The sequence below is a fragment of the Rhipicephalus sanguineus genome, chromosome 1, assembly GCF_013339695.2.
Source record: "Rhipicephalus sanguineus isolate Rsan-2018 chromosome 1, BIME_Rsan_1.4, whole genome shotgun sequence".
NCBI lineage: Eukaryota > Metazoa > Arthropoda > Arachnida > Ixodida > Ixodidae > Rhipicephalus > Rhipicephalus sanguineus.
Window position 1 is genome coordinate 200,724,529 of NC_051176.1, and position 17,889 is coordinate 200,742,417.

The 17,889-nt window shown below is 47.7% G+C and overlaps 1 protein-coding gene across 1 annotated transcript in view; it reads right to left on the reverse strand.

The window, feature by feature from the left end:
* The window catches only part of LOC119405323 (protein arginine N-methyltransferase 5-like), a gene marked incomplete in the record, with an annotated part of 87,508 nt that overhangs the window by 5,063 nt on the left and 64,556 nt on the right, over positions 1-17,889 (reverse strand). Inside the window, 1 exon segment of the mRNA XM_037672156.2 lies at positions 2,164-2,280. Coding sequence (XP_037528084.1) covers positions 2,164-2,280 — 117 coding nt within the window.

Below are 17,889 nucleotides of genomic sequence, written 5' to 3' on the forward strand. Positions count from 1 at the left end.
AGACACTATTTTCAAGAAATTCAGGAGAATAGATTGAGAAAAAAGTGGTACATATGTGTACCACTGTCTTTGTAGCAGGGCTTGAAAAGTGGTACATAGGTGTACCGCGGTCCTCAGGTGGTATCAAATGAAAAAATATTTTTGAAGAGGAACATTATTTACAAATTTAAGGGGGCTGTTTACTTTTAGAATTGTTTCAAGCATTCAATGCACACTGGAACTTGGTATTTGCTGCACAGATAGCTGTTGTGCAATTATGGCTAGCACATGCGAAGTTGACCTGTGACAGGTGTACATCAGCCAACGCAACTTTGCGACTGCAGTAATTAGCTGCACTTAAAGCGGACTGCGACTGACGCCGATTTTGGCAATAAAAACTGCGCTACAATAAAAATGAAAATACTGCATATGTGCAACTGTACCAGTGCGACAGCAGTCCTATTATATGGCTAACACCACCAGCCAAAATCAAGCCCGACAATGGTTCGCTGAGGAAAACTCAATAATAAACGCAGCAAAAATCTCATTCTGTGTTGCAAGTGAGTCACTAGGCTCTGTTTAGTAAACGGGTAAAATGGGACACTTTTTCTCACAGGCATGTTGAAGCAATGTTTTCAAAGGGCTTATTTAGGCCACTGCAGCAAATAGCGAGCAGTAATCAACGCACGCGCAAAATCTGCTTTGCTGACCGCGCCACATGTTGTAGCAAAGTAAAACTCATAACAGCCTTCTTCAATACCTCGGTAGATTGTACAACCAGTAAGAGTGGCACCAATTTGGACCGTTTTTTTATAGTGAGTGTTTGACACGCAGTGAAAAAGCGGTACACATTTGTACCATTGTCCTACAAAGGGTTAAAGAAACTGTACCTCAATGTAGTTGAACAAAGTCATGAGGGCCAGTGCAGATTGGACACGGACGAGAAAAAGAAACGATGACACAGGCGCTGTCTAACAACTGAATGTTTATTGGAAAAAACACCAAATATATATAGTATATGGGTAACAAAGATTAACAACAAAACCGTACAGCCCCCCCAAAGATAACCAGTAATAACCAGTAATAATATCATGCGTAGATCAGAACTGCGCACGTTCCAGAAAAGCCACTTTCTCATCAATCAGAGCAACAAAAGGGCAGCTCACGCATGTGTCCTTTTTTATCATTTCGAATGGCTCCGCAATTTCCCAAGTACGCTGGCTCATGTGCCTAGTCACCACAACTGTCTTACTCAGCTTAGGTGCGCAGCCGCACTGTCGGCAATGAAGGGCAAGGTGTGAAGGCGGCGCACCCTTCAAAGAGCTAGCATGCTCTCTCAAATGAACGTTGAGACACCTCCCCGTGTGTCCTAAGTAGGAGTTACTACGTGACAAGGGTACGGTGTACAGCGTTCGAAATGATAAAAAAGAAGGACACGTGCATGAGCTGCCCTTCTATTGCTCTGATTGATGACGAAGTGGCTTTCCTGGAACGTGCGCAGTTCTGATCTTCTACGCATGATATTGCTGTGGTTGTTTATCTTTGGGGGGAAGGGGGGGGGGATACGGTTTTGTTGTTAATCTTTCTTACCCGTATTTGGTGGAGTCTTTGGTGTTTTTTCCGATCAACATTCGGTTGTTAACAGCACCCGTGTCGTCGTTCCTTTTTCTCGTCTGTGTTCTGTTTGCGCTGGCCGTCATGAGTATTTTCCAACTCTGCCAACTCGCTACCCTATTACAGTTGAACAAAGGACATATTTTAAGGCACAGACATGAAAAACAATACACTCTGCGATGAGTGTTCTCAACTAATCCACAAAATTATTCTTACAACACCACGTTTAAATGGACAATACTAAGTGAAACACTACATCAGTACAGGCTGATAAAAATATTCTTTGAGAACACTACTGCAGTTCATTCCGCAATCATGGCTTCATTATTAGAAAAGAAAATGAAGGTCAAACTTTAATTTTTTTTAAATTTAGCACCAATACCCCACCACCCTAGTGTCAGCTTGATGTAACAAATTTCAAAGCATTTTTCTGTGTTCACTAAATCAGCTCAATAAAATTTCCTGATATTTGCCACGTTAATTCTCTGGCCAAGATAGATGTCTTGCTCCACTACAAGCAATTTCATAGCATTACATCAGAAGAACAGAAAAGATGGAGAAATAGCTTACTCAGGGTGACATCTTTGTACAGCACTGTATCAAAATATCCTGCAAAACCATGCAAGATACTGGTATTCTTGATTTTAAAGCGCAGAAACTTGTACCGGCTGTTGTCAATTGTTTTGTCTGGAAAGTAAACAAGAAAGATTAAGCTAGTCAGAACATTTTCAATATAGCCAAGTTTCTTTTTTTTTTTTATATATCTGAATATAAGCAACCACTAAAGCTTAGCACATTTAGCAAGATGCACAGTATAAAAATTATAAGCTGGTGAACACAGAAGTATATACAAAAATGGAATAAAGAACTAAGTGCTACCAGAAAATAAATTAAAAGTAAACGGTAACGAATCTGTGAGTAACATAAAATTCCTAGTTTCTGGCAGCGTAGATATAGAGCAGTCACCATAAAAAATTTAGCATTTGAAAAATGGCTGAAGGCATCATTAAAACTTCACTAGTTTTAGTTCTGAAAATGAAAAACACAAGAAAAGGTGCAATTACCACTGATTGAAAGCGATGTATGATTGAACACAATCCCTCAGCACACTCTGATTTGCATTGTTTCCACTAACTACCAGGTTCACACACCCAACTGCATAAAAGGCCCTAAACCACCAGACTTTTTTTTTTAATGCTACTTCAAGTAAATACATGCCTCGAGTTCAGAATGCTGTCGCAACCAATTATGCCTAGCACGGCAGCACCACACACTGCGGATGCACCACAAAATAAGAAAACGATCCCATGCTCCTCTCTGGGCCTTTCCAGAACCTACGACTACCGGTTAGCCTGCTAGTGAGTCTCTGTATCTCCATGCATTGGTCGTACGCTCGCACTTTCTCAATTTGTTGCTTGTGCACACATGTTGCATGTTTTGGTTCGCAAGTTGCAATGCCGCATCACTTGCGTTTCAAGTACAATCGTTTTCAAATATACTGATGCTTGGTGGTGCAATTTGGAAGAAAAACATAACACTACTGTACATCAACGGCACTGAAACATGCCACATGCTGTTCCCGAGCCAACGGTGGTCTTGCTAAAAAATTGGCAAGATTTTCCTGCCTGACAGAGGATGGAGTCCGGGACGAATTTTTTACAGGAACCACACAGCAACATAGCAAGTCTACAACAGAGGTATAGTCACTGTGACCCGGCTATGGTGTCTCCATCAATCTCGCTAACACCGATCACCCAGCTATCAATATTCTCAACAGGCCTTCTTTCACTCCATTCCAAAGCCATGTGTGACGGTACATATTTGGAAATTAACTGCAGACGCTGACAATAGGTGGATAGCAAAAACGTGGCTCTCGCGAAGGATTGTGGGTTATGGCGCCAGTCTGCATCGGCTTCCAGTTCGAGACGCCGTGCCGCCGAACGGGCGCTGTTGCTAGTGCCGTCGCTTTCTGTGCGTTCCATCTAGCAGTCTCGGTCCCCTTTTCTCACAAATTACAACATAATACTTAGGAGTGACGTTATTCATATCAGCTGCACAAGCGCAATCACTACGGAATAGTTATAAAAGTGCGAGCAGTCATGTCTTCATTCAAGTGGCATGCATTTCTGGACACATGCATGTTGTTTTGCTGCAAAGGGCGTTTCTGCGCATGTTTTCTGGCATATCAAGATCTGTTGCACATTATTGTGTGATGAAATATCCGCCCAATCTGTTTTACTGTTGCTAACTCGTAAAATTATTTGTTTACTTTTGTGTTGCAAAGATACCATCTCAGGTTCGATATAGTGAATGGCCATAGTAAAACGCTTCTTACTCTAAGCGTAAACAACTCTGGCAGTTTTGTCGCTTTTCTTTTACGCCTCTGAATGAGATGTCGTTCCCCTGCGCACTCGAACATTGTGTTTCGATCAATGCATGCGAAATTCTTCCCACTCAACGTACACTTTGCCTTTCAAGCTCCACTAAAAGCTATGGACACTTCACACTTGCCAGTTTCTGAAATACTAGAGACGCCATGTCATGCAACTCGTTGCTTCAAAACCAACTCCAATCGTTTTACGTACTACGATACCAGTAACTGAGCGGCTTTTTTGTTCCGTACGTTGTCCTTTTACGCACTCAGCAGTTTTCATAAATTTCGCAGAAAGTAGGCAATGCAGTATATTCAATGCAAGTACTGTAATGTATCGGCGTACTTGATTGGGCAGAAAGAGTACGCGTACTCTTGTCAGAAGTCTAAGTGATTTGGGAGCATTTGTATGTTGACATTTGGCACCATGTGCTCATATGCATGAGTGATTCTGAGGCAGCCACCGTTTGAGCTCGAATGCACTCAACGAAGCTGATTCTGCAAAACATTACTGCGTGTTTAAAGCATAACCATATCTATACTCGCATGCTGCGCTTGAGACCCACTGCTCACCGTTCCCCATGTTTGCCCCTACTTTTTGCTTCTTTCTCTAAAATGCGAAATACACTCAAACCTCATTATAACAATGTCACATCTTCCATGAAAATAACTTCGTTATATCTGAAAATTCTTTATAAATGTTTACTTGTAACACTGTAGCTATGATAAGACTCAGCTTCATTTACTTCGTTATAACCAATAATTCGTTATATCCGTATTCGTTATATCAAGATTTGAGTGTATTGCGTTATCCATTCGCAAAAGATTCTAAGAACACAATCACTGGACAACCGGTAACAAACGCACCGCAGATTTGCGTGTTTCCTCCCCGATTACACCAAACAGCAGGCACCTTGAAGCAACGAAGAGATAGGCCTCAAACCGGAAGTACCATAGCAGACGACGCACCGTTTTGCTATCCACCTATTAAAGACACTGTTGTTGCCACTTTTCCTTCCCCTTGCAATAATTTAACACACAGGAAATACACTGATGCATGCAGCGCCGTCAACTTGAATGCACGCACAGCCAAGGCAGATCACTGTGCCCTGCAGTAGCCGTACACAACTGTAACTGAACAACATGAACAAAGTTATGTTGGGGATAGACATTTGACAGTTATAATTGCTTTTCACAAAATACAGTAAAACCGCATTAATTCAAACTCGGTTATTTCGAAATTCCGCTTAATTCGAATGATTTTTGCGGTCCCGTATTTCGCAAGGTAAATGTGTGTGGATAATTTGAAGCGGCAGTCAGCACCAGCCCAGTTAATATGAAAACTTTGGGTGCTATGTGCCAAATCCTGACCCCGATTTCGCCGCAAATCTGCAGAAACAACGGCCCTTAGGAGCCACAAGGCAATGCAGTGCAGCGATAATAATGAGTGACAAGTGAAGCATCCCATCCTCGCTGCTGCCAGCATAAAGAAGAAAAAGAAAAAAAAAAGCGGTCTCGTGGTCAGCTGAAATGTGCACCTGTGGAAAAGACGCGCTTCACTGCAACACAGCGGTGACACGTGGGCAGCATGACGCATGCTTCTCTCAACGTCAGCGCATCATGATTTACCCATTCTTTCCGGGAAAACAAAGGAATTAATAAAGGACGGTCTGACAGAATTCGTAATGCATGTGAACCTCTGACTGGCGGTTGCTCCGGCACTTTGCGGACTTGCACTGCTGGCAGAGTTCTTGCCTGCAACGCCTACTTTGAAAACTCATGTTCGAAAACTTCAATGATCATGTTTTCCAGCCAGAACATATCATGAATTCCGTCACACAGGCCATTAATAAATTCTTTATTTTACCAGAAAGAATGGGCGAATGGTCGCATCATGACGCACTGACAATGCGAGAAGCAGGCAACATGCTGCCCGCAAGTCACCACTGTGTTGCAGTGAAGTGTGTCTTATGTTCCGCAGGTGCTGTGTTCGTCGCGTCGTCTCCGCGACTATTGAACTTCCCAAGCAGTTGAAATTCCCGGAGGCCACTGAGATGAGTGGAGCGCCATCGTAAACGTTCAGGCGACTCATTCGAACCAAAATTTTTGGCGAGTCGAAGTTTTACGAGCAACGAGAGCCCCAACCCGCTGGGCGCTGCCGACGGGAAGGTTAGGCCTACACCAAACGCCGGGGCGCCGGAGACCCACAGGCGGCTGATGCGTCGTTCGTGAGCCGCGGAGGCAACCCAACCCTGGTCGCTGCGATCACCCGAAACCCGGACAACGTCGCCCTTCTACCAAACACCACAGAAAATATGGAAGATGCGCCCAAGACACAAGACGATGCCCCAATGGACGAGGCCTCGCCGGAGCCGTCTCTCGTACTCCCGGAACAGGTCATGCATCAAGAATATCAATGGCAAACGGTCGTCTCCCTTCATCGGCGACGCCGCCTGCGAAAACAACAAATCTCTGGCGAACAGGAACCGGGCGAGCGCACTTCTACATCGAAAACCACGCCGGAAGCGCTAGCCCTAACCCGGACGCCAGACACCGGTGAGCCGTGCGAGCACGCCGAAGTTCCCGACAACGCAGACGCACGGAGTAGGCCCCGCCAACGCGCGCCACCGCTCCCGCGCGCTGATCTGAAGGTCATAATTCGCCCGAGCCCAGGGCTGATCGTTCAAGAACTGCGTTCCTATCAGGTGGCCAAGGCGATCATCCAAGCCACTGGACGGGCGTCAACATGCAATGGGGAAGACTTCATCGTCCGCCTGAGACGCGGGTCGAACATCATTATCGTGAGCACCCCTCACGAAGCTACGGCGGCTACACTCGTGAAAATTACGAGCCTCACCTTCCAGGAACGGCCATACCCTGTGAAGGTATATCTGTCAACACCCAAGGACCTGTGTAAAGGTGTCGTGCACGGCATCGACGCGGGCACCAGCGAAGAAGAGCTTCTAGCAAATCTTCGGGTACGCACACATGGAGTTCGCATCGTGCGAGCCCGCATGCTCGGACAATCGCAGACGGCACTGCTCCACTTTGAGGGCCCCCAACTGCCTCAATTGGTCTACTTCTATGGAGGGGAGATGCCCTGCCGATGCTACCAGCCGACAAGGCAGTTCTGCCCCATCTGCCGAACCCCCGGACACCGACCAGACGTATGCCCCAACCCAACGGCTCGAGCATGCGACGTTTGCAACCTTCCAAACCCAGAAGCCGGTCACACCTGCGTTCCGAAGTGCGCCCTGTGTGGAGGGCCCCATCTCACAGCCGCAAAAGAGTGTGAAAATAAACTAAAGCGCATTCAGACCTGGCCAAAACCTGCCACCACCGAGCCGCCAAGTGCCCACCGATCTCCGCCACGTGCCATCACCGAGCCGCCAAGTGCCCACAGGTCTCCGCCAGCTTCCAGTTCGAGATCTAAGTCCCGCTCACGCCTCCAACCCAGGCCTCAATCCCAGTCACCCAAACGACGATCGAGGTCGATGCCCCAGCACCAGAGGCAGGCAGCAGCCACCGCAGCACCCGATGACAATGGGTTCTCGCAGCACCAACAGAATAGGGAAGCCTCCACCACGGCAACCGACGCCAACAAAGACAGGGTAAGCCGGACAGCAGCAGCTTCCCACTCGCACCAAAACCAACAGCCTCCACCATCCGCAAAATTCGAACAGGAACTCGCGAGCATAAAAACACAGGTACAAACACTCACACAAGAAAACAGACACCTCAAAGAACTAGTGACACAACTCACACAGAAACCACAGGAAACAGTGCCACACCAAGCCATCACTGACCTGCAGCACCAATTCGAGGCCATCCGCACCCAGATGCAAGCCTTCATGGACGACATTCGCACTCAGCTGGGACAGCTGACAAAGACTGCACTTAACGGCGCACAGGCAGCAGTTGCAGAAACAGAAGCACCTAAAGACAGCACGGCCAAAGACAAGATTCACCACACGGAACTACGCAATAGACTACGACAGAACCTCCACAAGATAACCTCTACGACAGGATCAAACCACATACCCCAGACTCAAACAAAAGCAACCACGTCTAAACATGCCTAGACCACGCAAGCAAGCCAAAGAAAACTTAGAACTCTGGCAATGGAACTGCCGCGGGTACCGATGGAAAAAAGGGCTGCTGACACAACTGATCGCTCAATCTTCAAGGCCACCAGGGGTCGTCGCCCTACAAGAGATCGGTACCCGACCAACACTTCAGGGATATGAAGCATATCACTCGAGTCAAGATGACAAGTGGAAGGTAGCCACGCTCGTGGATAAAAACATCACAACTATACAACATAAACTGGACGACAACATAGACGTACTGCATGTACTCCTCGAACTCGTCTACAAAGGCAACCAGAAACAAAGTGCTTTCATTTTAAACATCTATAGCCCCCCACGTCAAAGGCGGGCTACCATTGCCAAACTCTTCCGAGACACCCTTTGCCTCGCCAAAGAAAACCCACTAGTCATTATGGGCGACTTCAACGCGCAGAACATGCTATGGGGATACAAGAGGCGTGACTGGAAAGGCCTCCAGCTAGAGACAACGATGGAATTGTGTCAACTCATGCTCATCACAGACCCAAGCACACCGACAAGGGAGGGAAACAGTGTAACACGTGACACAACACCCGACCTCACTTTCATCACACAAACCACACGAGCCGAATGGCACAACACACTCGAAAACTTGGGAAGTGATCACTACATACTGAACATAACACTACAGACTGGACGCCTACGCAGGGATATTGGCACAGCCAAATTAACTGACTGGCAAAAAATGAGGGAAGCCCAAGAACAGGATGAAGAGACAATCACAAACTTGGAAGACTGGTGCAACAAACTTTGTCGACAAAAAGAACACCACACAAAAGAAATAGTCAGAACAACAGAAATCCCGGAGGTGGATTCCCATTTACTACATCTGTGGGACGCCAGACAAGGGCTTATCTGCCGCTGGAAAAAGCAGAAGAACAATAGGAAACTGAGGACACGCATAGCGAAAATAACAGCGGAAGCGGAAGAATACGCCATGCAACTCGCGTCGGCGAACTGGTATAAATTCTGTGACTCCCTGGACGGCACCCTGAGTACAGCCAAGACATGGCACATCCTCAAAGCCATCCTTGACCCCACCAAGACCAAAGGAGAGGGACACAAGGCCCTGGAGCGCTTACTACACACCTACCCAGGCAGCCAACAAGACCTCGTCGACGCCATCAAGGCCAAATGCTATGGAGATCCTGCTCCCTCAGAGCCATGCACAACATCATACGTGGGACAACCGAACCCAACAATGGATGATGCTATAACTGAAAATGAAATGAGAGCAGCTATCGCAGCTACTACCCGTAACACGGCGGCGGGCACAGACCGCATCACAAACGCCATGATAAGAAATCTCAGCGAGAAGTCCATCTCTGCACTCACAGCCTTCATCAACCAACACTGGGAACAAGGCACGGTGCCAGCGATGTGGAAACACGCAAGAATAATGATGATCCCCAAACCAGGCAAGAAGTTGGCAATCGAAAACCTCAGACACATTTCGCTGACATCCTGCCTCGGCAAGGTGTACGAAAGAATCATAAACACAAGACTGCAGAAGCACTTGGAAGATAATAAGCACCTGCCCGACACCATGTTCGGTTTCCGTGCTGGCCTGTCGTCGCAGGACGTACTACTACAACTCAAGGAAGAGGTTCTCAGCAACGTTCCCCGCAACGGTGAACACGTCCTCTTAGCCATCGACATTAAAGGGGCTTTCGACAACATCAGCCACCAAGGAATACTGGAGGGGCTCGCAAACACCAACTGTGGTGAAAGAACATACAAGTACATTCAGAGCTTCTTAAGCCAACGCACAGCGTAGTTGAAGATCGGAGAGCTCCAGACTCATGCATACCAACCTCCCAACAAGGGCACGCCGCAAGGAGCAGTAATATCACCCACGCTCTTCAACGTAGCCATGGTCGGCCTTGCCAGAAAACTGCAGGAGGTAGAAGGGCTCCGACACGCCTTCTATGCAGACGACATGACACTCTGGACCACAAAAGCAGTGATGCTACCGAGGACTTCCGATTTGGAGCAATTTTTTGAGCAGCAAAATTTCCGTTTTGGAGCACTTTGGAGCAGCAAAATTTTCATCTTGGAGCACTTTGGAGCAGATAATTTTGCATCTGGGAGCACTTTGGAGCAGCGAATTTTACATCCTGGAGGGCAATACAGAAGCATATTGCATATGGGGCTCTTATGAAGGCTAGAAATATTTCGATTCATTGCAAATCTCAAGGAAAAAAATCATCTCAGGAGCATAGGCGTGCGCACAGTGGGGGCAGGGGGGGGCGGCCGCCCCCTCCCCTAATCACCTAAGAGGGGGGGGGCGCAAAATCTACCCCGTACATTGACCCTTGCGATAGCAATTATATGGACACTCTCGGCGGATTTTTGCCGACGCCGTTGCCGTAATTTTCCGTATAAAGTCCAAATTATAACATCACCACGCGCATTCTAGCCGCGGGTAGAAGCTCGCGAGCGCTGGCGACGAACGCGGCTGAAGCGAAGATTAAACTAGCCGGCCGTCTGTCCCCGCCGCACGGGCAGCGCATGAGATAACATCTTCCCGCGTGCGGGCCTGCCGTCGATTGCTCATCAAACAGAGGGGAAACGCCCCGCCCGTCTTTTGTAAGGAGCATGAAGGGACGCCAGGGGAGCGGTAAGGGGGGGGGGGGTGCGCATCGTTCGAAGGGCGCAGTCGCTTGCGCGCGCGCTATCTCGAGGCATCAGGAGACGGCTCGTAAACTTGCTGTGCTCTCAACGCTTACTTCGCGTTTAGAGAACTCAGAGCAAGAAAACGCTTCGGTTCCTGGAGGGGCCTCATTCGCTTAAACCAGCGTTTTCTTCAGTTACGCGAGATCGGATTCAAAAGAGTTAGCGGCTAGTCTTACTTCGTTTCACAATACAATTTTTTGGTATCGCATTCATTGCTTCGCTCATAGGCGAAACTGAGTTTTTTTAACCGTCAGCTATTGACCCCCGAAAGCGAGGGGCGGACGTGTAACATGGCGTAGCCGCTTCACTGTGGGCCGTCAGCGACGGGCCCGCTACTGACAGCTGCGCATTTGCGGCTGCTCCGACCAGGAGATATTTTACTAATGAGATGACATTTTTAAAAAAAGCAAGCAAAAAATTCGAATTGGAACCCTAGCACGTGAGCTCGAAAGGGCAGGGCCTTTTAGGGGGTATTTACCGCAGAGTGATATTACAAACTCGGACGTGCTGGCGGAAGGAATTACGAAAAAGCTGTTCTGGATGAAGATCCATGGATAGAGTGACCTAGAATAGGGGGAGTGTCCAAAGCGCCGGCTCCCGCGTGGGCCTTTTGCCGTGAACTCCCGCGCCGCGCCGCTGCTGCGCCGGACCCGTGGGCTTTCCGCGCTCGGGAAGCGGGCGGAAAGCGAGGGGCGTCTGCTACGCGCTGTAGTTTATTGCGCCGCGTTTCCACACAGGGCACTTGAAGTCTACTTAACTTTAGTAATGCGGTGCGGAATGAAGCTTATCCATCTTTAAGCGTTGTGTTAGTGCTGGGGCAACAACACAATGCAAAAATCACGTGTCAAGCGGCATCAGCGTGGCCTAGTTCCGGTCACAGAGTTCGAGAACGTTGGTGCGTGTGTAAAAACGCGCAAGACGGACACGCATAAGCAAAGAACAAAAAAAAACCCTATTCGCACGAGTAATCGGGCAATAGCATCACGCATGCGCGAATTAAGAGTAATAACAAAAGTAAATGGCACGCGCAGTCAGCTGAAATACTTGCGCGCAGCGACTTCACGAGCTTTTTACTCATAGTCACCACTGGTTTGCTAGCCATGTGCACACCGCTTTATTTGACAATTCATTAGCCTCCACAAGCTCTTTATTATGTACGGAGCACACCGGGAAGACGCAAGGGAAACAAAAAAAAGATAAAAAAGAGTAGTGACGGCCATACGACCGCAATGCTGTTGGCTTATTTTTGTTTCCGAGGTAGCGTACAACAAATCTCACCGTGCACAAACATGTGAAAGAAAAGCAATGTCAGGTAAACTAACCTTATTCCACAAGTTTTTGCATAAAAGGCGTAATATAGAAAATGCTTTACAAATATACAGATATCACGAAACAAAGTTACAAATGCCCCCATTCTTGCTGTACAAGCTGCCTGAACGAAAATACGGTAAGAATATATATATATATATATATATATATATATATATATATATATATATATATATATATATATATATATATATATATATATATATATATTATCGCATGTTGCATTGGATCGCTGAACGTCAGTATGAAACGTTCGCGCGAGATGCGTGCATTCCTTCAAGCCTTCACCATACGTAATGAAAACAGTTTCAAACAACTCATTCTCAACTTAGATGTTTTCACGGTTCTCGGAGGTTAGCGTTCGCCCGGTTCAGAGACGTTACGAAAAAACGTGGATGAGTAGTTACATAAAATACAATTGTTTCTGCGGCAGTTGAGTGCGCGCCAACAGGGCACCCGACCGCAATTTCCCCCTTTTTCCTGATGACCTCAATATAGCGTCCACCACAATTTCGTGCTGAAGCTCCGGAGTACTTAATAGCGGGTCTGTTTATCTCTTGAATAAATATAAAGAGATGACCAGACGGGTAAAGCAAGCTTCTTTTGTCCCGCAGACGCGTGCAATCAGCTGCTCTGAACTGAGAATCACGTTTGTTTTCGGGCGATCGCTCGTAACATGAAGGGAGGCATACACGATGGTGCACCGTTATCGTTTCATTTCTTTCTTTTGTCTTTTTTTTAACGCTAAAGCCTTAGATGCCTCATCAAACACGAAAATTGACCGTCTGCGTCCCGCGTAGCCAACACGAGTGATGCACAAAATCATCACGCGATGACGTCGACAGAACTTGTGACGTCATATGATGACGCCATATCACATGACATGGTCGCTTTCCATTGCCTCCGTGATCGGCCCCCGATGTAGGCAGTGTAAAAGCAGGTGAGATGCAGAAAGCTTGCAATGCCTTCGATCCTGTGGGCAGTCCGAAACCACATTATGTGCAGAAAGCTTTCGGAGAGGGGCGAGGGAGGATCAATCCATCGACTGACGAAAAAGATGGCTTTCGTTTTCGAGTCATCTCAGGCGAATGCATAAGGGACCATGTTTTTTTTTTTTTTTATGTAATTTTTTCGCATACATTTTACCTACGTGGTCAGTTCTTCAATATGTATGGGTAAGTCTAACTGTTGACATCGATATTGGCGACCACCACGTTTTTTATAACCTGACGGAAACAAATCGTCAGACCACACATCGTCAGAATTATTTCTGGCTGAAATCGGGTTTGCGCGCCATACACCATATCATTATTGTTAGTCGTTACGCAAATGGCAAGCATGTCAAGTTAGTGATGCCATGACATATCGGTCGTGTTGGGCATACGTACAGGGTCGACCACATCTAAGCTGAACACCTCATTAGTATTCAAGACCTCATTGAAGCTATTGTTTACTACATAATTCGGAAAATCATTACTGTGTTTGTCGACACCATGGTTAGACACTCTATAACGGGCATCGCACTCGTGAAGTATAAGAAGCGTACTAGTTTTACCAGTTTGAATACTAATGAGGTGTTCAGCTTAGATGTGGTCGACCCTGTACATTCGTGCCCCTCCGTGCCAATTTTCGTGTATACCAAGTGAACGAGGAGCGAGTTACGTGAGTAATTTTTTACTTTTGGTACCGCGGCCACGCCGACTGACACATTCGGCTTCGCATGAAATGGCTTGAAACAGCAGATCGACGGAGGCAGCCCTGTAAAACAAATCGAATGCACGAAATAAAAGATAGGATATGAAGGGTGCAAACGCGTTATCAGGCATGTTATTCTCTCCAGCAGCAAGTTCGTTCGTCATTTCACACGAAAGTAAGCTAAGCGCCTTTTCTCACGATGAAGTGCGCGCAAGATGCGTTCCTCAAACAGCCGCGGAAGTGTGGACCAATGCGGTGACAAACCAGCGGCAAGGATATATACAAAAACCCCGTTTCACAACACACAAACGCGTTCTCTGTGTGATGAGTCGCTGCAGTAATGTGTTGCAGTGACGCAGTATTAAACGTTGCCCAAATTTCCGCAATTTTAGCTAATAGCGGCCAAAATATCACGCGCGTAGCAGACGCTCACCGCTTTGACGCGGCTTCCGCCGCGGAGAAAGCCCACGGGTCCGGCATGGCAGCGCCGCGGCGCGGATGTTCACCGCAAAAGGCCCTCGCTCCTTCCATGTATTCGCGCGGCGCTTTGGACACTCCCCCTATTCTAGGTCACTCTATCCATGGATAAAGTATATCTGAGGAAAAGTGTCAACGCGTTTTCCACCGTTCGCGTGCTCTTCCATAAACGCGAAGCAAGGAAAATTCGATATTGTCCCATATATATACTGCGAGCGATCCCAGATTTCATTCCGCGATGTCCGGAAACAGAAGTGACAGACATTTTAGCTGCACTCTTGTAGTTATTACTGAACATTGCTTTCCTTACGTGCCATGCGACGCTTGAAACGAGCTATCAGCAGCATTTCTGGACCAGACGACGTCCGCCGATGAATCGCCGTCGCACTTTCTCGCTACCTATAAGCCTAGACGTCACGAGCCTCTGCGGAGAGCGCGTTTTGCTGTCGAGCCGACTTGCAGATCGGAAGCTCCGTCGGCACCGTGCATGGCATCGTGGCTTACTCGGAACGCACGCGCGAGCGCTATTTATTCAGCGGAATAATTCTTGGTCCATGATTGCGACTTTATTGGCAGCCCCAAGATCGAGCTGCACATGTTCTGACGCGCCGGCGGTGCGATTGCTGGTGATAGACGCCCACAAACCCGAGACTTTGGCGCAGTTTGGCGCAAATTTCGTCGATATTATCAGGATGGCGCAGTAAATACAATTTGGCGCACTTTGGCGCAGTTGGCGCAGGAGTGGAATCACTGCAAAAGGATCACTCGCTGAAAAGGAAGAGCGCCTGCAAACTGCAGCTCACATCATCTAAGAATATGTCAGCCAGCGTGGTCTACAGTGCTCCCCAGAGAAATCTGAAATCTTACGTGTATGGAGAAGCAGACGTAACCACGCAGCTTCCACAGACCCATCACAAAAACTTGAGGTATACCTCAATGGAAACCTCATACCAGAGAAACCATTGATCAGGATCCTGGGCATGTGGCTGCAGAGTAACCAACGAGCCACCCACACCCTTATGCTCCTCCAAACCAGCGTCAAGGCTATATCACGCATGATATCTCGGGTGACATCTAAGAAAAGAGGGATGAAGGAAGGAGACACCCTTCGACTTGTTCGAAGCCTGGTGGTAAGCCGCATAACATATAGCCTACCTTATTATAATCTCACACAATCTGAGACCAGACGGGCCGACACCCTCTTGAGAATGGCATTCAAGACTACTCTCCGTCTGCCGACCAGTACATCTACTGAGAAATTGATGGCACTGGGGCTTCATAACACCCTCAGCGAACTTGTTGAAGCACTTCACGTCTCACAACAACAGAGACTTGAGCGTACTCGCACGGGCCAACAGGTCCTAAAAACCCTAGGATTCCAAGCCTCGACAACGAGAGCCCAGGAAACCTGCGAGATACCTCGTCATGTCCGGGAGGGCTATCACGTTGCCCCAATTCCACGCAACATGGACCCCAACCTGCACAGCGGCAGAAGGAGAGCAAGGGCCCAATACTTCCAGAAAACCTATAGATTCCAAACTACAGCCCGTTTCACGGACGCTGCCATGTATGGGACGACGACTAAAGGAGCAGTGGCAGTGGTATGCGACCGCCGAGGCCACATAACCTCTGGAGCATCTGTCCGCCCTTGCAAGATCACAGAAGCCGAAGAGCTGGCCATCGCACTTGCCATCCGCGAAGGCCTGCATGCAAACAAGCCGCTGACAATACTCACAGACTCCCAGCAGGCCTGCAGGAACTTCCTGCAGGGCAGAATTGGTGTGCCTGCGGCACATGTCCTTGCACAAATACCAAGGGAAGGCAAGGACGACTCCTACATACAGACCGTCATATGGATACCAGGCCACTCTGGCATCACGGGTAACCTGCACGCTGACCGGGCAGCTCGAGGCTTCGTACACAACCGAGCGCTCCCTACGTCGACTGCAGCGGACCCGGAGCCAGTTGACCTCCAGTATGCCACAATACTGAATTACCACAGAGGGCGACGCCTAAGGTATCCACCACCTCATCAAAAGCTTGCGACGAAGGAGGCCACTGCATGGCGTAGACTCCAAACCGGAACCTACAAAAACCTACACACACTACACCGCATGCACCCCACATCTTACAGGGATGAATGCCCATGGTGCGGGGCCACACCAACCCTGTACCACATTACATGGGAGTGCACACTACACGACCTCGAACACCACAACATGAACACCTCATGTGAGCAATGGGAGGCACTGCTGTCCAGCCCGGCCCTCGACGACCAGATCAGGCTCGTTCAGAGAGCAGAGTGGATGGCAAGAGCCAGCGGAGCCCTGGACTAAGGGCCCCGACCATCAGCAAGGCCCCTACGAGGCAATCCACAGGAGCTTTGCCTGTACATAAATAAAGTTTGTCATCATCATCATCATTCAGCTGACCACGAGACCGTTTTTTTTCTTCGTCTTCTTTTTTCTTTTTGCACTGGCCACAGCGAGACCCGCCGTTTCCCCGCGTTTGTGGCAAAATTGGGACCGGGTATTGCTGGAAAATATAACCCTTGGAGCCACAAACTAGCAAGCACAGCAAACAAACACCTCTGATTACTTTCAGTAAATCAAAGTTCTTTGCATGCCGCTTTTTTTATGTTTCGTTAATTCAAAAACCCGCTTAATTCGAAGATTTCTCACAGTCTCAGTGACTTTGAATTAACGAGGTTTTACTGTATATAGTTACTGCATCGCTGTATTATAGTGTGCATTATTTTATCCAATATAGCAACTGTAGCCGATTTTTTGTGTTGCCAGTGATGGCGATGCATGGTCTTCAACCGGCCCACTGGTTGTGCTGCAGGCGGTACGCCAGCAGAACTGCCATGAACTTTGGACACCTCTTGCACGGGAGACATTCTATGACATCAAAGGCTGGTGCACCACCACAGCATGTTTGACGCATAAGCCGGGGGGATGCAAGGCAGCAATATCAGGCAAACTAAAAATGTGGAGCTGTTGTAACCGGAAGCGCACAATGTTTTGAAACATGATAAATATACAAACATGACACTGGTAGTGATGTAGGTACCACTTGACTTTTAAGGAGGGAGGAAAGGGAGCTGTTTCTTGACATAAAAGTGTTTTATTATTTAAGGTAGAATGACGAGAGCTTCACCAATTAAGTATTTTCATTAGAAGTGTGCGAATATTCGAAATTTCGAATATTTTTCGAATAGTGTTTGCTATTCGATTCGATTCGCACTGAAATTTTACTATTCGAACTATTCGAACTTCCCAAAGACAAATGCAATCAACGTCCGATTGAAAGTGACCCCTTCAGATTTTTAATATGCTTCACCTCATTACACTCTCGTATTGCGGCAAAGCTGCCTTTCAAGCTCCGTTACGGTCGAACTTGGCCAAGAGACGAAGTCCGGTTGGAAGTGGTCCCTAGATTTTCAATATGCTTCACCTCATCACACCCCGTATTGCGGCAAAACTGCCTTTCAAACTCTGTTACGGTCGAACTTAGCCAAGAGACATTCAACGTCCGTTTGGAAGTGGTCCCTAGATTTTCCATATGTTTCACCTCATCACACCCCCGTATTGCGGCAAAGCTGCCTTTCAAACTCCGCTA